The sequence below is a fragment of the Coffea eugenioides genome, chromosome 11 (assembly GCF_003713205.1).
Source record: "Coffea eugenioides isolate CCC68of chromosome 11, Ceug_1.0, whole genome shotgun sequence".
Taxonomy (NCBI): domain Eukaryota; kingdom Viridiplantae; phylum Streptophyta; class Magnoliopsida; order Gentianales; family Rubiaceae; genus Coffea; species Coffea eugenioides.
The window spans coordinates 34,217,438-34,240,680 of NC_040045.1; the positions used below are offsets into that span (position 1 = coordinate 34,217,438).

Genomic DNA, 23,243 nt, shown 5'->3' on the forward strand with positions numbered 1-23,243 from the left:
CATCAAAATGAAATACCACATCCTTTTGAAATAATTTGCATAGAGGATGGGATATCTTTGAAAAATCTTTGATGAAACGCCTATAAAAACTTGCATGGCCAAGAAAAGAGCGAACTTCCCGCACACTTGCAGGGTAAGGTAAACATTTGATAATTTCTACCTTAGCCTTATCTACCTCAATTCCTTTTGCAGATACCACATGGCCTAAAATTATGCCTTGGTCTACCATAAAATGGCATTTCTCATAATTTAAGATAAGATTAGTCTCAATGCACCTTTTAAGAATTTTTGTGAGGTTAGTTAAACATTCATCAAAAGAATTACCATAGACAGTAAAATCATCCATAAACACTTCTATGATATTCTCCACATAATCAGAAAATATACTAACCATACACCTTTGGAATGTAGCAGGCGCATTACAAAGACCAAAAGGCATTCGTCTATAGGCAAATGTACCAAAAGGGCAAGTAAATGTGGTTTTCTCTTGATCTTCAGGCGCCACTGGAATTTGTAGAAAACCTGAAAAACCATCAAGACAGCAATAATGAGATTTTCCTGCCAACCTTTCCAATATCTGATCAATAAAAGGCAATGGAAAATGATCTTTACGAGTTAATGCATTTAATTTTCTAAAATCGGTACAAACTCTCCATCCATTTTGAACTCGAGTGGGCACTAACTCACCTTTAGGATTTTCAATAACAGTAATTCCTGTCTTTTTAGGAACTACTTGAACAGGACTTACCCACTTACTATCCGAAATAGGATAGATTATACCTGTGTCAAGAAGTTTTAAAACTTCTTTCTTCACTACCTCCATCATTGGTGGGTTCAATCCTTTGAGCCTCTCTCGAAGGCTTAGCACCATCTTCTAACAAGATGCGGTGCATGCAAGTGGCTGGACTTAATCCTTTTATGTCAGCCACTGTCCATCCTATTGCCTCCTTGTGGTCCTTTAACACCCGAATTAATTTTTCTTCCTCTAAAGCAGTCAATTTACTGGAAATTATTACTGGGAGTGTATCTCCATCTCCCAAGAATGCATACTTTAAATTATCCGGTAACTGCTTTAATTCCACCTTCGGGGCTTGCACAATAGATGGCAAAAGCTGTGAATGAGACAAAGGTAATTCCAAGTAAGACACATTGGAAAATTCTGGACAAAGAGAATTCAATTCAAAAATAACTTCCTGCAATTCAAAAGGAAAAACAAACTTCCCTTTTATTTTTTGCAAATTTTCCTGACAGAGACCAGTAGAAATAGCAACCTTCAACGCATCGTCATTATTAAATTCAAAATTTTGCTGCGCCAAAGAATCAATTACATCTATAACAAAAATTGAATGAGATTCACCAGGATATTTCATGGCATCATAAATACTAAATTTAATAACATCACCATCAAATTCCATAGTCAATGTGCCAGTGAAAACATCAATTTTTGTTCTAGCAGTTTTCAAAAATGGTCTCCCTAACAGCATTGGAGATGAATTAGAATTATCATCCTCCATATCAAGCACATAAAAATCTGCAGGAAAAATCAAATTATCAATTTGCACTAAAATATCCTCCAAAACTCCATCAGGATAGGCATTTGATCGATCAGCAAGTTGAATTATGACGCCCGTCTCTTTTAAAGGCCCAACGTTCATCAAATTATAAATAGAACGAGGCATAACATTTATCGAAGCACCCAAATCCAACATAGCTTTTTCAATTTTAATATTGCCTATTTTGCAAGGGACAGTAAACATACCCGGATCCTTGCATTTAGGAGGCAATTTTTTCTGCAGAACTGCCGAGACATTTTCTCCCATATGCACTTTCTCATTTCCTTTCAACTTTTTCTTACCAGTGCATAACTCCTTCAAAAATTTAGCATATCTAGGAATTTGTTTAATTGCATCTAAAAGAGGGATATTTACCTCAACTTTTCGAAAAGTGTCCAAAATCTCCTGTTCTTGTTCTTGCTTTTTGGACTTTGCCAGTCGACTAGGAAATGGAGGCGGAGGTGTAACCACTTGTGTTGATTTTTCTCCAAAATCTGGTTGTTCTAAGGCCCTAGGTTGAGACACATTCCCATCTTTTTCGAGCTCTTCCTCGATTGCTTGTTCAGAAATTCTCTTGCTCGGCTCAGGCAACTCTTTGCCACTTCTTAATGTGATGGCACTAGCATTTTGCTTGGGGTTGACAATTGTCTGCGAAGGTAGCTTTCCAGATAATTGGGACTCCAATCTATTGACTGTGGAAGCTAACTGGCTCATTTGATTCTCCAAATTATGAATGCTAGTTTTCGTCTCCTGTTGAAATTGTTGAGTGTTAGTAGCCAAAGATTTCACATATCCTCAAGTGACATACCTGATTTAGGAGCAGATTGTTGCTGTGAAAGTTGAGGTCTAGGTTGATATTGTGACTGTTGTGGAAATCCTGGTGGCCTTGCTGCATAATTAAAATTAGGATGATCCCTCCATCTTGGATTATAGGTGTTTGCATAGGGATCATACCGCCTCTGAGGTGGTCCTGGAAATCCAACTGCATTAGCCTGCTCAGTCGAATCATCTTGGAGTGTGGGGCACATATCTGTTGGATGACTCGAACCATAGCAGATTCCACATGTTTTCAATTGCTGCATTTGTCCTATAGCTAACTTTTCAACCAAAGAAATTAGACAATCTAATCTTTGCTCTATTGAAGAATTACTTACCTCATTGACTCTACGAGTTGTGTTATCCTGCCTGTCTCCAAATTGTTGAGCATTTGCAGCCATACTCGATATCAAACTTCTTGCCTCCGTGGGTGTTTTATTCACTAAGGAGCCCCCACTGGCAGCATCAATAATTCTTCTGTCAGTTTGGGACAGACCCTCATAAAAATACTGGATGAGAAGTTGGTCAGGAATTTGATGATGAGGACAACTAGCACATAGTTGCTTGAATCTTTCCCAATATTCATGTAGAGTCTCTCCATTGAATTGTCGAATTCCACAGATGTCTTTCCTAATGCTTGCAGCTCGGGATGCAGGAAAGAATTTTTCTAGGAAATGCTTCTTCATGTCTGTCCATGTGGATATTGACCCAGAGGGCAGATAATAGAGCCAATCCTTAGCTTTATCGGCTAAGGAAAATGGAAAGGCTCTTAATTTAATTTGCTCCTCTGTGACTCCCTGAGGTTTCATTGTCGAGCAAACCACATGGAATTCTTTGAGATGCTTGTGGGGATCTTCACCTGGTAAGCCATGAAAAGAAGGAAGTAAATGGATTAGTCCAGATTTTAACTCAAATGCAACCTCTAATGTAGGATAAGTAATGCATAGAGGCTGTTGATTTAAATCTGGTGCAGCCAATTTTTTCAATGTCCGTTCATTAGCCATGGTGCTATCTATCTCTTCCGTCTCACTAAATGAATCCACAAAATCTACTACTGAATTATGTCCAGTAGATGAGGAGGATGCCTCTGCTCGTTCTCTTGTTGCTTTTCTCAATGCACGAGCAGTCTTCTCTATCTCAGGATTATATTGCAGTTCACCTGTACGAGAAGATCTAGGCATAAACCAGTAACAATAAAAATAAAAATAAAAAATAAACAAAGAAAATAAAATTCAAAGAAAATAAATTTATTTTGACACCAAGTCCCCGGCAACGGCGCCAAAATTTGGTGGGTGTCAAACCAGCAAAAATAAAATTCCTACTCTTAAGTCACGAATTAAGTCCACTATGGTACTGGAGCAGGGACTTAGGCTGTGCAATGGGTTACTAGCTTCACCCTGGTGCCAGAGTTTGCTTGATCCGATATACCAAAGTATATTAATTACGTGAAAGACAAAATTCGAATATAGCAGTGAGCAGGGTCGAATCCACAGGGACTTGGGAATTTATTTTGAATGAATGTAACATTAAATAAAAATGGGGGGAATTGATATGGAACTGTCTAATTTAATTGCTCAAATTAAAAATAAGACAATCGCAGATAAAATAAATAACAATAAATATAAAGTAAATTAACGGAAGGAAAATCTCTAGTCAAAGGTATAATCTCCACTAATGGTTCGAATCACTGATCACAGATGCAGAGATAAAATCTTTCATTTACAAATAAACTGGTTATGGTTGTCAACAAGCTCTGACAACCTGCCTAACCTTCCTGATTCGATAACCACAACAAGCTCTGTAGTTATTGCCCTAACCAATTAAGCAGTCCTAAACACGCTCTTAGGATTTAACCTATTGACAGCATTAATCATTAGACTGGCCACCAATTATAACCAACAAACACACATGCTCGGTTTATTTAGGCTATATCATATATTTCCACAACAACAACTCAAAAGTTTCTACTACAATTGAATCATGTCACTTGCCACATGCACTAAAATTACCCAACAATTACGGATTGAGCACTCTTAGATGGCTGTTAATTACTCACACAATTAAACAGTGATCAAGTATTTAATTGCAAGAAATAATCATATGCATAAGTGAACAGGAAATATATAAATACTTGCAAATTAAAGAACGTAGGCAAATGAATTCGATCTCACAGTTTTGTCGAACCAAAGCTTCGATTTAACCTCTGACTAGATAAACTTAGCCACGCCTCATGATTAAATCACCACACGAAGTAATGGATTGCAAAGGCATTACGTTTTTACTAGAAAGCAAGGAATAAAAGATGTTTTTCCCGTTGGGGAATATTGTCGAACACCTGGCGTGTGTCAGAGGCCAGTCAAGAGAAAGGAAACTAGAACTAAACTAAAAAGCTAAACTAGAGGTGTCCTCTTGCTTCTGTACGTCCTCTCCTTAAAAAGCCAAAAGTAAGATGACTAAAAGCTATCTCCGGTGGTCCCCACACATGTGGACAAAGTCTCCAAAATTACTTCTTCTTCCAAGTCTCTCTACGTTGCTTTCTTTGAAGAGCCCAAATGACCAAATATCTTTCACTAGCTTTGTGGTCCCCCACCAATTCAAGGGCCCAAGGTTTGAAACCCTTAGAAGTCTCCATATTCTCCATAAAGTCCCTCCTTTTTGGTAGTTTTCTGCTTCATTCCCTATCAAATGGGATGCGTGCTTTCTAGTATCAACTAAGAAACTTGTATCAAGATTTTCTTAATGGAATTTCCTCAATTAGGCTTCGATTTCTCCTTTTCTGCCTCAATTAACTTGAAGTTCCTAGAAATCACACAAAAATTCAATTATAAGTAGAATCTAGCAAATTATCACAACATTTGGTCAAAATAAAGGGGAAAATATTAACAAATAAACTGCCTAATTTGCGCATTAACAGAGACCTACGCTTCAGATCACAGCATGATCATGATAGACACACGTCCAAGGCCAGGTAGGAGGAATAAGAGATTCTATTTTGAAAAGAGATGGCTAAAAAGAGAGGACATTGGAGAGGTGATCAGGACTGCATGGGAATTGCAAACTGAAGGATCAAGAATGTTCCAACTGACAAAAAAAATCAGGAACTGCAGAGTGGCTCTACTGAAATGGAAAAATTCCTTCCAAGCAAACTCAAGAGGGAAGATAGATCAGATTAAGAGGCAAATGAGTGAGCTAAAGGAAAGGGATAACAGTGCCAGGAAAGGCAGCATACCCATGCTACAGGGGAAACTAAAGGAAGCCTATAGGGAAGAGGAAGTGTATTGGTCACAGAAATCAAGGATACAGTGGCTCAGAGAGGGTGACAAGAACACAAATTTCTTCCATGCAACTGTCAAAGGAAGGAGGAGGAGAAATAGGATGAATAAGTTGCAAAGAGAAGATGGATCATGGACTGAGGGTGAGGACGAGCTCAGCTCTGAGGTTGCCGACTATTATAGGAAACTCCTGACCAGCAGTGGAGAGGGGGACTTATCTGAGGTACTTGAGGGTATATCAAACACTATCACAGTGGAAATGAATGAAAATCTCATTAAACCTGTGGAGGAAGAGGAGATTAAAATTGCTCTTTTCTCTATGAATCCTGAAAAGGCCCCTGGGACTGATGGTATGTCGCCAATCTTTTTCCAAAAATTCTGGGACATCATCAAAAAGGATGTAGTAAATGCGGTCCAAACTTTTTTCCACAATGGTCATCTTTTAAAAAATGTCAATCATACGGTGATCACTCTCATACCTAAAGTGCTGAATCCCACTTCTCTGAATCAATATAGACCCATAAGCCTTTGTAACACCGTGTATAAAATCATTGCTAAAATCTTAGCAAATAGGCTTAAAAATGTCTTGCATTGCTGCATCTGCAAAAACCAATCAGCCTTCATCCCTGGTAGGCAAATTTTGGACAACATTATGCTTTCTCATGAATATTTGCACTATCTCAAAAATAAAAGGCAAGGTAAGGATGGGTTCATGGCTGTGAAGCTGGACATGTCCAAAGCTTATGACAGAGTAGAATGGAGCTTCTTGGATGCAATGATGGCCAAAATGGGATTCCACTACAAATGGAGAAACTGGATCATGGAATGTCTAAGGACAGTAACCTACTCTTTTTCTATAAATGGGGAAGTTAAAGAATATGTTATCCCAGGAAGAGGCATCAGACAAGGGGATCCCCTATCCCCCTATCTTTTTCTCCTTTGTTCAGAAGGGTTCTCAAGCCTTCTCAGACAGGCAGCAGGGAACAAGAGGATATCAGGGATGAGAATTTGCAGACAGGGACCAAGTCTTACTCATTTGTTCTTTGCAGATGATTCCCTAATCTTCTGCAAAGCAAACGAGCAGCAAGCAACAGAACTGATGAGGGTGCTGCAAGTGTATGCTACTGGCTTAGGTCAATTGATAAACCTTGACAAGTCCTCCATATTCTTCAGCAAAAATATATGTCCACATAAGAAGCATCAGATCTGCCAAATTATGGGAAACATGCAACAGGTAAACCAAGGCAAGTACCTGGGGCTGCCAATGGTGGTTACTAGAACAAAGGAACAGATTTTTGGTTTTGTACGAACAAACATACAGCATAGGATCCTCAAGTGGAAGAATAGACTTCTAAGTGCAGCTGGAAAAGAGACAATGCTCAAGTCGGTATCCATGGCTATGCCCACATACACCATGTCGTGCTTCAAAATACCGAAATGACTGTGTAAAGACATCAGCTCTCTCATGTCTAACTACTGGTGGGGGGAAGTAAATGGTAAGAACAAGGTCCATTGGTGCTCCTGGAAGAAACTAATTCAGCATAAGGAAATGGGGGGGTTGGGTTTCAAGGAGTTGGAAGCTTTTAACACGACTTTGCTAGGTAAACAGGTGTGGAGGATCCTTACAAATCCAAATCTCCTAGTCAGTAAAGTTATGAAGGCCAAATATTTCCCCAGGAGCTCCATATTTGAGTGCAAAATTCCAAACAATGCATCTTGGATATGGAGGGACCTAATGGCAGCAAGGAAAGTAGTGGAACAAGGGGTTAGAAAGAGAGTAGGCAACGGGAGGAGCACACATATATGGGAAGACAGATGGATCCCAGATGCTACCAATGGAAGAGTGACAACTTTGAAGCAATGGGATTGCAGACTGCATAAGGTGGAAGACTTGATAATCCAGAAGAAATGGAACAGAAACTTGGTATTCCAGTATTTTAATAAGGAGGACGCAGAACGAATCCTGAGCATTCCAATAAGCCTCGCAGGAAGAGAGGATAGCTACTTCTGGATACACGGTGAAGATGGAAGGTACTCAGTCAGCTCTGGGTACAAGGTGTTGGTATCCAATAAAGAATGGTCACAAGAAGAAAGTCAGAGGGAGGTATCTACAAGCTGGGACAAACAATCTCACAAGATGTGGAAAGTAATGTGGCGACTCAATCTCAAACACAAGCTGAAGATATTTCTATGGAAATGTTTGAATAACGCACTGCCTGTGAGGGAGCTAATCAATGGCAGAACCAAAGCAGGTGACCCCATTTGCAGAAGGTGTGGGGAAGAAGTAGAGACGGTAGAGCATTTGCTACTGAATTGCAGACAAACCAAACATATCTGGCAGATTGCCCCAATCCAGTGGGACGGTATGCAAGAGCATCATGGCTGTTTCAAAAGATGGTGGATCTCCGTCATCGAGGCAAGGCATAGGACAGCAGGATCGCAACATTTGGCCTTAACTGTCAACATTCTTTGGCAGATTTGGAAGGCTAGAAATGACATGGAATTTAAGGGGAAAGTTCATCAGCCCTGGAAGATTATAAAGAAAGCACAGGAGGAATGGATAGAATTCGATGAAGTAGCAAAGAAGGAGGCTAGGATGAGCACAGGAGAAACATCAACTCACAACAATGAAGACCAGCAATTAGAGCCGGAAGAGGGAACTGTGGAAATGAGAGTTGCCGCAACAAGACAGACAGACAAACCTATCTTAGGCATTGGAATCACTTCAGCTGAAAGGAACCAAGAACCAATGATAGGATGGGCGCTAAGGGAAAGAAGCTCAGGGGTACAGCTTCTGGACGACGCAGTAGCATTAAAGCTGGCTATATGCAAAGCAATTACATTGCACCAAAGGAAAGTACAATTCCAAGTGAAGAATATGCAACTCCTCAATCATATTCGAACTTAGAAGGCAAGTGACAGCAGAATAGCTACGCTGGTGGAAGACATTGTACTTTTGAAAGGGTTGTTTCATATGTGCTCCTTTTGTCTAACTAATAGTGATAAAAATTATCTAAGCTCTAGTATCAGCATATATGCCTTAGGCATCACAATTGATGAGGAATTGGTGTTTCCTCAGTGTTAAACACACTGGTTGTAAAGTCAATTCGAGCCTTTGCTCGCACTTGTATATCTTTTGAAAGTAATATAATCAAATATCGTTTCGGAAAAAAAAAGTAATCACTTTCAAGGGCTCAATCGAACACTTTGATGCACTTTAGAGGGCCATATCCAAATTTATCCACTTATTTATTCCTCTATGCTATTATTGACTTTTTTTACTTTATTAATTGAAAAAAATTGTCTCTCATTCTTTTTTCTCATTTTTTAAATTCCCTTTAACTAACTATTTGCCTAGAACTTTTATTATTGTAATTGGATATTGGTTTGTCTAAATTATTTAATTCTCGAGCTTACATTTGTGGTTGAACTTATGCTCTTATGACAATAACAAAATTGGCGTCCCCAGTTCAGCAGTACTGCTGCTGCTCGTCTGCATTGGCTTACTATTGCTAGTAATTTCAAATGCTAGGTAGTTTCAACGATTGCTATTGCTATTGCTTGGTAGTTTGAAATGAGCTCAATATTCAATTCAATAGTGCTTGGCATTCATGGTATTGTTTTTTTTGGTGATTATGTTATAATTTTTTGGTACATTAATTGAAAATTTTTTAAAAAGGGTGCTATTATTCATGGTGTTCCCATGTCATTGATATTGTTAAAAAAGGATTTTACTTTTTGCAAATAATAAGAATTTTATTTAATGTCATTGAAATTGTTGAGAATTTATATAGAAACTATGCTACAAAGATAATGGCTACAAAAAATAAAATTTTATCAAACTAAAAAATCAAATACAAAATAAAATTATATTAAAGTTGATTTTAAAGTACAAATCAAATTACTTGATACAACAACTTATCAGATAAGATGTTTAAAATAAAATTCCAAAAACTAACTAATCTTCAATATGAATTGATCTTAATTTAACTCTACAATATATTTCAAGAGCATGGGAATTTCTTAAGTAATTGGATTCTATCTTTAAGGACGTCCTCCCGAGAACAAAAATGGGATTTTCTTCTGAAGTATTTTTTATACTAATTATTACTTTGAGGTCACTAATATCTTTTTTGCTAAACCGTTAGTCAGTGGGGGAATGTGCAACAAAAATAATATTTGGGGGCAAAGTGAAAATTACACCAAAACTTAGGAGGGTTTAGTGCTTTTGGCACCTATCTTTTTTTTTTTTTTGGTGAATCAAAATACTAAGTCAACTTAAATACAAAACGTTACAGTCAACATAATTAAATTAACAATGACTATTTAGTATTAATTAGCAATGTGGGAATTTTCCATCAAACCACGGTTGGTCAACCAAAACTTCATAGCTTCTAGAAGTAGATTTCTTCAAAGTCTAGCTTATCACTTGAATATTCAACTGCTAAGCAGACCATTCATCCTCTGGATACAATTCAGTACAAGAATGCTCAATTGAGAACTCAATTTACCATCCTATCTCCATAAGGTTTCAGGAAAAGATCTTCCATTACTAGAAACAAGATGGATGAAGTAGATATTGTTGTAGAATTTCTTCTTGAGGACATTGAATTACTGCTGAGCAAGACCTCATATTCTATCCTTTCTGAAGTGAGTCCAGTTGTGATTTCTCTGTATGAGGACCTCAAGATCATAAAATCCTGTCTAAAAAGGATGAAAGACTCCCCCAGTAACTTCAACATACTCCAGTCTTTCTTCCTTAGACAGATTAGAGACGTGGTCTTGAAGATATTAGATGCCACTGACTCTTATATCAACAATGCTCTGGCAAACAGCAATGGAATTTCTGGGGCAGATATTGCTATTTCTTTCCAGCATTCTTCAGAGCTTTCGTTTCGGGCAACACAGGTTAGTTTATACAGGAGATTGATCCCTGAAGTTCATAATGGTATTAGTGCTTCTATGTCAAACAGGGAGGTTTCATCAAGACTGAAGAGTAGTAGCCCTGTTTTGGGAGAAGAAGTGGTAGGTTTCGATGATGAAGCAACAGCAGTGCTGGATAGGCTTACCGGGGAACAGAAGCAACTGGAACTGGAAGTGATTTCCCTTGTTGGCGTGGCAGGTATTGGCAAGACTACTTTTGCAAAAAGATTGTATAACGATTCACGAGTTCTTCATCACTTCCATGTTCGTGCATGGACTCGTGGGCCTCAACTAAATGAGGAAATGAACGCGTTGCATGACTTGTTGACTTGTGTCACAAATGATAACTACTCTCTGCATAAAATGTATCCTCACGAAATGGGAGAGAAGCTACACAAGTTACTCAAGGGGAAGAGGTATTTGATTGTCATTGATGGTATTTGGGATTCATTGTCTTGGAAGTTGTTCTTCATGAAGTATTTTCCAGATGATAGCAACGGAAGTAAAGTACTGATTACAAGTAGGACGAAGGATGTTGTTCTGAAAATAAGCCCAAACAGCTCCCCTCAGGTTTTGCAATTTCTAAGCCAGGACGAAAGTTGGGAATTATTTGAAAGTAAAGTTTTTATTGATGAAAGTTGCCCCCAAGAGTTGATGGAATTGGGGAAGGAAATGGTTGCAAAATGCAGAGGACTACCTCTTGCGATTGTTGTTTTAGCTGGAGTTGCAAAGCAAGAAAAATCACCGGAGTGGTGGATGCATATAGTTACAGACATAGCTTCACCTACTCGTGGTAAAGAGCAGTTCATGGACATCTTAGCATTCGGCTATGATCACCTGCCTAATTGGTTGAAACCGTGCTTTCTTTATCTTGGATCATTTCCTCAAGGCTATGAAATTCTTGTGAAGAAAATAGTGTGGTCATGGATTGCAGAGGGGTTTGTAAAACAGAATGGGGAAAAATGGTTGGAAGAGCTGGCAGAGGAATATCTAACAGATCTTGTTGACAGAAATCTGATTGCAGTTTCCAAGAGAAAGTCCAATGGTGGGATAAAGACTTGTCAAGTCCATGACCTGTTGAGAGATTTGTGTGTCAAGAAAGCCAAGGATAACTTATTCCTGCAACCAATTTGTGGACATAAACAAATTTCTCTATTCTCACCTTCTCGTCCTACCTTGTATGACCACTGCTATAAAGGTGTCCGGGAAATTGAAGCAAAACTACCTTATGTAAGCTCACGCCCACAAAATATTAAATGCTTTCATTCTTATGATTTCCACTACATACCTCCAAATGATGTCAAATTCACACACATAGATATCTCCCTTCAGCAGAAAAACTCGCTTGTCTATAAACTTCTCAGAGTATTGGATTTAGGATACATCATCCTGGACCACTTTCCTGTTAACATACTGGAGCTTGTTCATTTGAACTACTTGGCTCTTAGGATTTATAACCTTCGAAAGCTACCACCCTTGTCTAAACTTTGGAACCTAGAAACCCTCATTCTTGTCACAGAAAAGGGACAAATTGTCACTTTACCAGAAGATATTTGGCAAATGGTAAAGTTGAGGCATTTGCATTATTCAGGGGAACTGGAATTTGAAAGTGCAAGTTTGAGTTCTTCAACTCCCTTTGTGCTGTACAATCTACAAACTATCTCTCAGGTACGTCCTTCAAGTTCTATACAGGAGGTATTGGCAAGAATGCCCAATCTTGTAAACTTAGGATGCCATTTAACATTATCAGATGCTATGAAACATGCTCAGTTCCCTGATCTTTCCAGATTAAGAATGCTAGAAACGTTAACATTTGATTATCAGACTTTAAAAATGGCAAAATTCTTTTTACCTCAACCAAGTAAGTTTCCTCCAAACTTGAAGAAGCTGACTCTGGTAGGTAGTTACGTAGACTGGAAAGAAATGTCAATCATTGGGATGCTACCAAACTTAGAGGTTCTCAAAATAAAGGATAATTTCTTCAATGCACCACGTTGGGAAGTGATGGATGAGGCTTTTTCTCATCTCAAGTTCTTGAAACTTTCAAACACTGATCTTCAACAATGGAGTGCCTCAAGTAGCAGCTTCCCTTGCCTCCAGCAGTTGGTGCTAGATGGATGTCCAAATTTGCAGGAAATGCCCTCTAGCTTTCGAAGCATCGATACATTGGAGGCAATTGAGTTGTATTATTCATCACAGTCAGTTGCAGATTCTGCTAGGCAAATTCAAGATTCACAGAGGTACATGGGAAATGATGGATTGAAAGTCTTGATTCACCCCCAGTTTGAAGAGCAATAAAGGAGCTTTCCTGTACATCATTTGAAAATAATGTATCTTGTTTAAATTGAATTGAGTGTCTATTTGATTTCCATCATTTGGTCGTCCTACTATAGTGTTTGAAAAAGATGTGATATTGTATATGCCGTTCAGCTTTCCAATTATTAGTTCAGTTATGATCCTATCTAAACTTTAGCCTGTGGAGTTGTCATACAGAAATTGCTTTAACTCAAATACTTGCCCTTGTATCTATCCTGGTTATATCTTTTTTTCTGAAGTACAACTTAATTCTTATGTCTTCATATCCTCATGATTCTATCAGCAACTTATAATCCTGTAAACCACTCCTTCTACTACCCCCAAAAATATTGTAATAATAATGACAAAATTTCACTGCATTGCTGATTATTTTATATTATTCAGTCTTCACATTTTGTACTTTTCCAACTAGAATATTGTCTTGAGCCAATATCACTCCTAAGATGTCAACTGATCAGATAGTACCACTTTGATGACAGAGCCAAACAATGATGTTTTAACCAAATAACATTGAAAAAAATGTAAAGAATGCTAGCTACATGTTATTGAAGTCCACTAATGTACAAAGAAGGCAAATTGTACACTTGCGAGATATCACTATCCTCTCCTCTAGTTTACCTAAAATTTAGGAAGAGATTATGATTTTGATTATCTGAACGATAACTATAGTAGTTAAAGAAATGCAAGAGATGGAAGTATATTTGTGTAATTTTTGTTGTTGGAACTTTGGCTGGACATTTGAAGCAAAATACAGAACGCATGATGAAGAAATTAGGAAAGGCAAAAGGTTCTTGATAAACTTCCCAGATGTTGTGTAGTTAAACTTTACCATGCTCAGGTGCCAGTTAGAATCTAAGCCTTCAAGGAAAGAGGAGAAATAGGTGGACTCAAAAGTTGAACAAAGATCTCAAAATTACTTGGCTAATATCCCTATCCGTTCAAGTGGATTTTGTTGTCAAAATTTTCAGTCGATAAAGAACTTGAATTTCCATCTCAATTGATATGAGCGGGCAGATCTAATTAATTTGTTTAGAATTCCTTAAGTAACTTCTACGGTAGATGTTGTCTCTTAACAACTCCTCTTTTAATGAAAGCCACCAAAACTGAAGTTGATATGAAACAGGATTTTGAAATTAATTTGGGTGGAAATATATGGGAAAACTGAAATTGTCTCTTAACATCTTCTGTCGTGCTTGACTTGGTACTGATGAGAGACCTTGAAATCGAATTAGACTCATAAAATATTTGTTAAGATTGGGTTTGAGGTACGGATGGTCAAAGTTCCAAAATATTTAAAGCCTAGGGTGCAAAAATCGAGTCAAGGGGAAAAATAAAAAACAAGTCAAGAGTGTAACAATAAACATGTTCATCAATAAAAGCTGAAAATCCAGCGAGAAATACCACCATAAAGAATTTGATATTCATTTTCAAAACCAATTCGCAATAAATTGACAAACTCAGGATCTTATTTGAAAAAACATGGAAAAACCCCAAGATCTTATTAATTCGACTAAAAATTTTTCCAAAGCCAATGCCTTAACATCTGCCTTTACACAAGATGTTTTAAATTTTACTGTTATGTTATTCTATATTTGAAAATCAATTTGTGAAGAAGTTTTCAAAGCCCTTGAAGGACAATTTTCCCAGTTAAAATATTTAACAACTATCTATTATTGGTCAATATAATAGTTGGATTGAGAATCAACTATATTGGTGGTAACTGGAGTTGTTAAGGTTCAAAACAATTATCTTAGTGGTATGAGCAACTACAAAATGCAAAAATGTCTAATTTCTTATATATTATGTAATTTATTGTATTAATAATTGATAGTTAGCATAAAATGACTAATCTTAAGAAATCTAGTGTGGCCAATAAATTTGTCAAACTATCCAAAGTTATCTAGTGAAATTCTCTTTTATATGTTCCTTGAAAAGTAAAAATTAGAATTAGGATTTTCACTCATTTATTAGTTAGTTGAATAAACTATTAGTGTATTACAAAATTATATGCATAATTAATGAGTATTAAATTGCAATGCATACAAATCCAAAAAAAGTTACACAATCACATATCATCCAAGAGTGAGTTGATAAATCAATCAATGATAGGTGTCGAGCCTATGCAATAATAAATACAAATAAAATACAAATTTTTATATATAGCAGTGAGTATGGTCGAATCTACAGGAATTGGAAAAAATTCATTTTTTATAGAGTTCAGAGTATGGGGGATTTTTTTATATAAAAATAAGTATACTTAAATAACTCACATAAAATAAATAAACAAAACTAAATGACAATAAAAAAATTGAAATAATAATAGATAAGTTCTAACCAAAAAATAACTTTGGAAATGGTTCATTCAATTGATCATTGATGCAATAATAATTCCATTTATTAACTGATAAACAAGTTATAACTGTCAAATAAGTGATGACAGTTAACTTTTTCTTACTGTATTGGTGATTAAGATACAACAGTTAACCACTACCCTAATCGAGAAATAACCTTAGGTACGACCTTAGATTTCAATTTTCCAGTTGTCTTAAGAATTAGAGAAGTCTTGTTCTAACCAAACAAGACGCTATGAGAGTTATTTTAAATTAGCTCATATATTCTTCTGACACAAATCTAATCATGTCAATTATCACTATTTTAAAATAATTAAATAATTATGGATTTAATTGCTCTAATTGGCTTTAAGTTATTAGATTTATTTAAATTTTAGGCCCTGGATATTCAATTAATATAACAAGCATAAAAAATAAAATAAGGAAATATACGAATACCAGTAAATAAAAAAAATAAATATAATTAATTCTATTTTATAATTTTAGATGAACAACATTCTCTGTTATTTCTTGACTAGAATGACGAGTTTAGTTGATCTCTGTTGGAGAAATCGCATTCAAAATTGTCAAACTAATTGCTACGGACATTCTCCAAATATGAGATGAAGTCCAAAGGGAAAGAATGAAGAAGAACGTTGTTTCTTATTTCTTCTTACGGGAAAAGCCAAAAAGTCCCGCGTTAATCAGGCTTTCACCCAAAGAAAAGAATGACCACGATGTTCCTGTTCCTCGAGTTTTCTATTCTTACTAAACTACTCTTCCTAAAAAAACGAAATCCAAATCCCAACAAATTAACAATCTCATCCGAAAAAGAAAAGTCTTTGTAGATAGACAGACTAGTATTCTAGTAGAAATAAAAGACTATCCATTTGGTGAAACATCCGATTCTTGTGACTTCAATTCATTCACAACTGGAGATCACGTGCCAAATCTCGAGCTTCTTGGATGTGCAGAATAATACTTTGACGTGCCCATGCCGAACAGCAAATCTAGTGAAAATCACGTCTTTAATTTTTTTTTTTGGCTTCAAATCCCTACGACCAACGCCAATTGCCAAAAATAAGTAGAATCTATCAATTAATGCAATATTTAATAAAATAAAAGAGGAAATTAATCATAAAATTAATAACAAAAATGCAACCTATCAACCAAATAAAAGAGTAATGGTATAAGGTAATTCAAATTTAGTAAAAAAAAAGAAGAAGAAATGTTCTAAGTGTACATTTCTTTGTTGTTCTTTCCCTATAATTATCTCTTTTGTCTCTTAATACATTAAATTAATTGGCTATCCCTTCCATATTACTCTCAATCTAATATGGTATTATTTGACTTTTTATACATGTATTATCTTTTTTCTTATTTTTTGGATTTTACTTCACTTGTTTCTTATTATATATGAAATTTTGATTAATTTAAATTTTAGTAAGTACCCCTTATTATTTTATTTGGGGGGGGGGGGGGCGCAATACACAAGTTTTGTAATTTGAGGGGGTGCAAATTATTAAACTATAACAGGTTAAAATGATAATAATTTTAAGGTATAAAAGAGAACTTTAAAAATTTGAGGGAGTACCCGTCAAATGTATATAGCTTCGCCAATGTGTTCAACAATCACTTTCTTTAAAGAATTTAACAAAAAAAAAAAAGTAAACAAGAAAGCTCAAGTCCTTCTTATTGATTAACTTGCATCAAGTGTAATGTAAAGTCAACTGCAAAATGGAAGCAAAAAAAAAAAAAAGGATAAATCACTGGTAACCCCTGTGGTTTTGCACAGTATTTCATGAGCCGTAAAAATTTAAAATATGCTCATAATTTCCTGTGATTTTATGTAAAATGCATAGTTAATGGAAATAAATATATCTAATATCATCAGTTGAAATTTCAGTATTACCTTACTTAAGGACAAAAGAGAATAAGGGTCTAATCACTTTGCATAACGTCATAGAAAAACCATGTATATATTCAAAAAACTATGAGCAGTTAAGTGAATATTCTAATTTTACAACACGCGTTTATAAAATGCACTAATTACAGGTCATTTTCATCCATTTTTCACTTTACATGAAACCATAACTTTATGAGAGCCATTTGACAATATGCAAGATGAAAATGGGTTCGGAAATTCTGTTTCCGATAATTGAACACCATTATAGGTACATTTAATATGCATTTCTCTATTCCATCCCTCTAGATCCTCAGACCATTCCGGAAATTGGAATAATATCATACGTACAATATTTTTGCCTATTATTAATACAGGTAAACGAATATATTTTCTAAAAAAAGATTGACTTATTAACATGGAACCTCTTATTACTTGTGCAAAAGGAATGGTATCCCAGGCTTCTGCTATCTCTATCCACGCTTGTTCCTTTCTTTTGTTCTCCTCTTTTTTATCCTTTTCTTTTTTATCTTCCTTTTTTGTTTCTTCATCTGTATACTCCAGAATTTCAAATTTGGCCCCCTTCCCTGTCCAATTTCTAAAAAGAAGTTTAATCAGTACGGATATATCAAAGGAAAAACGAGGAGATTTTTTTATCCTGTCCAAAAAAAGGGGAGAATGCACATTTGCTTGAAAGAGTTCCCAAATAACAATTTTACGTCTTTGAGCGCGCATAGAACCTTTAATTATTCCTCTTCGAAAATCCGACTGTTGCGAATAGCGTATCAAAGCCACTTCGTTTCTTTCATCCGAAGTATCATTATCCTTATTAGGATCGGTATTCTCCTTGTTATCAGTAAAAATCACTACACGTTTGGCTTTTCTTGAGCGAATTTGATGATCAACCGGTACGTTTTCTTGATGCTCTCCTGATTGTTGTTCTAAATCGGTGATTAATTTGTATGACCATCGAGGGACTTTTTTGATAATTTCTTTTATTCCAACAGATTCTTTTTGAATTTTTTGATCAATAGGATAGGTTCGAATAACATTCAATAGAAATTTGAAAATTTTTCTTTCTTTTTCAAAATCTATTTTTTCTTGGTCTTGGTCTGAAAATAAAGAAAGACCTTTCATATTTAAATTCGATTTTTGTTCTATATCAAATTCACCAGCTAACGGTAAAAAATTCCCCATTTCTGTTAATAATTGTTTTTTATCAAACAGATTTGCTTTCTGTTCAAATTCTTGATAATCAATATTAATATCTGGAAGAAGAATACTATGAATTCGATTTATACCAATTGTATCTCTTAAATTGTCTATCGCAGTTTTAGAAGGTGAAAGTATTGTTTTGATTCTTCCGCGATATGCACCTTTTAAGAAAGGATCATACATTTTAGGAAAATATTCATTTTTAGTATCGTCATTACACAATCTAGTTCTTGCTTCGAGTATATCCAGAAAAAGAAATTCCTTGTCTAGGGCTTGAATTCGATTTCTAAACTCATTGTTTAGATTCTTTATTTTTTGTTTATTCGTGTAAACCCAACGTTTGTCAAATTCATTAGAGGAAGATTTTTCTAGTGTGTACAGAGATATCTTTCTTTTTATCATTTCTCCAAAAGTTGCTAAACTGGGCAAGTATGTAAAAGATATTCTTTGTTTCCCATTGCTTTCGGAGATCTGAAAGAAATATTGTGACATTTCTTTAGTAATTTACTAAAAAAAAAAAAGAGTGAACTGTTCTCTGACTGTTTAATAATGAAAGCTGAAAAACCTGTAAGTTGACGTTTTCTCAAAACAATGTTCATTTTTCAACATTAAGTTATGGAGTATTGGCCATAATTGACTATGACTTGGTGTACGTGGAATTTTTCCGGGCACCAAATTTTGTCAACATGCGTTCAAAGCCTCTGGAAAAGTGACTTCTTCAAACTTCAAAGCCTAGCAAATCACTTCAATGTTCAACTACTCTGCATAGTGCAACCTGGACTTTGGTTCTTCTCGTTGGATTCTTAATTCAATATTGGACTTATACGTAAATAATGATGTATTGCAAATTATCAAATAAGATTAAATCCAATTAAAATGATCAATTATGATTTGGATTTTAATGTATCTAATAGGATGTGGGTTTTTAATGTGTAGAAAATTAAAGGTAATTTCTATTTTTATGATAGTTGAAATAGGAATTCAAAAGATAACAAAAAAGTTATCTATAAATAGGGTTATGGTTCCCAAATAACACATATTCTTATTGTCGCATTTTCTAGTATCACAAAATAGTTCTTTCCTGATATCCCATCGTCAGGAAAGATACCAAAAAGAAATCAAAGGACTCTCCCAAGAGATTAGCAAATACGTGTTGATCTGGAAAACCACTCCAAATCTCTAGAGATTCAAGTACCAGTTTGTCAACATGAATTCAGGTACGCTTTCGCATTTATATTACAGTTGTATTCAAATATCTGATATTGGAATACTGAAAATTCCTACAAGTGATATCAGAGCAACCAAAATCAAATTTTGAATCGTTAAGTTTGAAATACATGATTTGTAGTCTTTGAAAGTTTATTTTAAAGATTATAAATTATGAGTGGTCTACTCTTGTGTCATTTGTATTAGATCTACTAGATCTAATATTTTCAAACTTTGTTTTTTGGCCGCATGAATCCAGATTAAATTCATGTGGTGTTTGTGAAGAAAAGGTTAATATAAATCATGTATTGTGGGTTTCTAGACTTTTCAGACCTTATTCATGGCCAACAAATATATGTTTCATGTTTCGGCTTCTGTTTCGACTTTTCACATGATTGTTATGATGTCAGTCACATTAATTCATTGTTTTGGTTTCATAGAATTCAGTGGGTCCCATTTTGATCAAACTTTAGTTGGCAGACATGGGATTTCTTTTGGTTTCCTTATTCTTAAGGATTAAAATTGACAAGAAAACATTGTGGGTTTCAATGTTCTGTCCATGAGATTATTTAATAGGAAAATTATGGTTACAAAGTATGATGCAGTCCAATAGTTGTTTCTCGTGCAAACAACTTGGATGGAAAATTTTCTTGTTTTGGTTCAATGTTTTCCAATAGTGTGGCTGCATCTTCATGTTGAATGTCATGCAAGAACCGAATAGAAGGCAATCATTTTGCGTCTATTTAATTTTCTTGACAGGTTGTCAGTCTGTGCAATAATAAAAATCTGCTCAATTAAAGTTAATTTTTGTAAATAGTGGTAAGTAGGGTCGAATCCACAGGGACTGGGTGTAACTGTTTCTTCTCAAATTCACAGTAACAAAGGGGGTGTTTTTGTGTAGAAGGTGACAATCAAAGAAATTCAAATAAAATCTAAGAAACTACTAAAAAATTAAATAACTAATTACTAAAATCAAATGGGTGATAATTAAGGATCTAACCAAGAAATAACTTCAGCAATGGTTCACCTAATTGATCATCGATGCAAAGCCAATTCCAATTATTTATCAATAAATAGGTTATAACTGACAAACAAGCGATGACAGTCAACCCCTCCTTACTGTGTCGGTGATTAAGGTACGCTCGTTAATCACTGCTCTAATTGAGAAATAATTTTAGGTACGCCCGTAAGATTTAATTCCCCAATTGCCTTACGTATTAGAGGAGCCCTATTCTAACCAAATAACACACTACCAGGGTTATTTTAGGTTAGCCCGCGTATTCCCCTGACACAAACTCAATCATGCCAGTTATCACTATTTTGAGACAATTAAACAATTACGGATTTAACGTCCCAATTGACACTAGATTATCAAATTAACTAATTATCCGAATCCAAGACAATTAATTAATTAAACAATCATAAGCACTGTAACCAGGGAATATGCGAATACCAATAAATAAAAGAAAAAGGTAAAATTAAATCGATCTCACAATTTTAGACGAGCCAAAGCATCCGTTGCTCCTTAACTAGAAGAAGGGGTTTAGCTCATTATTGATGAAAAAATCCCATGCAAGACTGCATAAATAGTTGTGACGTACATTCTCCCAATTAGGGAGGAAGAAACGGTGGAAAACCGAATAATGGAAGAAAAGACTACTCTGTCAAAAAAGATGATGACCCATTCTTTCTACCCTAAGTGTAACATACGTGGACTCAAACCCACTAAAGGACGAAATTGTCCAAAGCCCAAGAGAAGTCTTCTACTACTCCCCGTACCTATTGAATTACTAATCTATTCTAATGCTTGGCTCTTATGTGCGGCGGCCCACCAGGAGAGAAACGACTCCAGCCTTTTGTGCTTCTTTTTGACTGTTGTCTTCTACAAATTACTAAAAAGGACTTGTGTCTCCTTGTTCCAAAAATACCCTTGAAGACCTTCTATTTGAATTCTTTCCCGATGACTGTCAAATTGGCTTTGATTGTGATATTTTTGTTCTACTCCCTGAAATAAATGTAAATTACAAAAAGTGAATAGAATCTAATAATTAATCAACATCAGATCAACATCAGATCAGGTAATAGGGAAAATTAATAATAAAATAAATAATGAAATTGTAACCGATCAATTCCCCCCACATCTAAACCACGCTTGTTCTCAATCATGAGAACAACAAACAAACACCAATATTTGATAGTGCCTATTGCTCTATCCACCAAATTGGCAAGATACCAAGAAAAATAATAATCAAGCATCAATGGTCAAGTCCAAGAAACATCACTCCGGTTAGCTTCTAAACCATAAACTCTTCCAATTTCAAGTTAACTAATCAAAGAAAAAGGAGTGGTCGGTCAACATTTATCAGCGAATGGTCCAACTATTAACCAAAATCTCAACATTAAATCCATAAATCGGCAAGCTGACTTTTATCACACATTAACACAACCATCACTTTTTTTTCATATTTTTCCCTTTTTTTTTCTTTTTTTTTCAATAGTAACACAAGACTTAGTCTTATAGCCATGGGAACCTTTTGACGCGAACTCTGACATTTGTCAGATGAAAGAGCTCGGTTACTCAGTTTCTATCGCCACGTGACCACGTACTCATAGCATTTACTACTTTTTGATGCGAGAATCGACACTTTAGGTGAAGATTCCCGGTTACTCGGTAGTAGCAACTAGCGGAGCACAGTCAACTCTTATTTATACCCATATAGCACGATAACTAAAAATAACACAAATGTAACAGCAGCCAGCCTCAAATTTTCAAACATGGAGAACTAAAGTTAATAACCGGACTAATTCACATGAAAAAGCCAACAATTGTTCCCTATGCCTAGAATAGTTGACCAAAAAGTAAAAGAGTCAAGCAATTACTGATATTCACCAAAGAGAAGTCCCTGAACTAAACCACATTAACTTGATACCCTTTTATTATTAAAACTTGGCAATAGCAGAATTAGAGACAACAATCCAACATCAAACTTTGGTATTCATTAAAAAAAAAGTAAACGAAGAATAGACAAATAACAAACTAAAAATAAAAGAAGAACATCTGAAAACTAAAAACTAGAAAAAACTAGCACAGCTGTCCCCCCCCCACACCTAGATCCTACATTGTCCTCAATGGAGGGATTAAAGCAATTAAAGCGAAGAGGACAATGAAACTTCCCTCTTGAGTGGCTACGGGGTAGACGGGGACGGTGGAGGGAAACCGATGTAGTGGAAGTACGCGCTCAAGTTCTGAGACATCATAATTCAATTCAACCAGCAAATGCAAGACTTTGTACACCCAAAATCTCAACAAATGGCTCCAGTTGGCCAGTTAATGCCTTAACTCAGAATCAGCAATTTCAACAATGACAGCTTAGATATTTGACAATAATAACTCAGCCAACCAAATAGCGGTACCCAATTGAGGTCCAATTACCCCACTAGTACCACTGGTGCAAATCACAATCCAAAACCAAAGAAATTGCTAGAGCAGAGCAAAGCAGTAGTAGAGCAATAGCGCCAAGTCTGTAGTCACCCACCATCAAAGAAAGAATACCCAAAGAAAAATACCAACAAGATATGTATTCAACCCCGGCCACTGAAGTCAACAATCGGCCAAAGAAGGACTTCGAGCAGCTTGACAACCACATGCACAAACAAAATGATCGAAAGCATAGACAATGGTCCCCAAATTAGCAATATGAACCAATCG

At 35.7% G+C, this 23,243-nt stretch overlaps 2 protein-coding genes across 2 annotated transcripts; one reads left to right on the plus strand and one right to left on the minus strand.

Annotated features, from left to right (window-relative positions):
• Window positions 1-785: 785 nt before the first annotated feature.
• Window positions 786-3,550, minus strand: LOC113752351. Its single transcript, XM_027296469.1, has 3 exons — window positions 2,362-3,550; window positions 1,317-2,287; window positions 786-1,112 (listed from the first exon to the last, which is right to left on the minus strand). The coding sequence occupies exons 1-3, from the start codon at window positions 3,548-3,550 to the stop codon at window positions 786-788; spliced, it is 2,487 nt and encodes an 828-aa protein (XP_027152270.1).
• A 6,654-nt stretch (window positions 3,551-10,204) lies between these two features.
• On the plus strand, window positions 10,205-12,862 carry LOC113752352 (putative late blight resistance protein homolog R1B-17). The gene has a single exon (XM_027296470.1). The coding sequence runs from the start codon at window positions 10,205-10,207 to the stop codon at window positions 12,860-12,862; it is 2,658 nt and encodes an 885-aa protein (XP_027152271.1).
• Window positions 12,863-23,243: the final 10,381 nt, after the last annotated feature.

Bases quoted from the DNA above. Each gene is read 5' to 3' on its own strand.
- LOC113752351 (XM_027296469.1), bottom strand. From the start codon at position 3,550: ATGCCTAGATCTTCTCGTACAGGTGAACTGCAATATAATCCTGAGATA. The intron at 2,288-2,361 runs GTATGTCACTTG...CGAAAACTAGCA, and splicing joins ACAATCTGCTCCTAAATCAG to TTCATAATTTGGAGAATCAA. The intron at 1,113-1,316 runs TTGGCGCAGCAA...TCTCATTCACAG, and splicing joins TTATAGATGTAATTGATTCT to CTTTTGCCATCTATTGTGCA.
- LOC113752352 (XM_027296470.1), top strand. From the start codon at position 10,205: ATGGATGAAGTAGATATTGTTGTAGAATTTCTTCTTGAGGACATTGAA.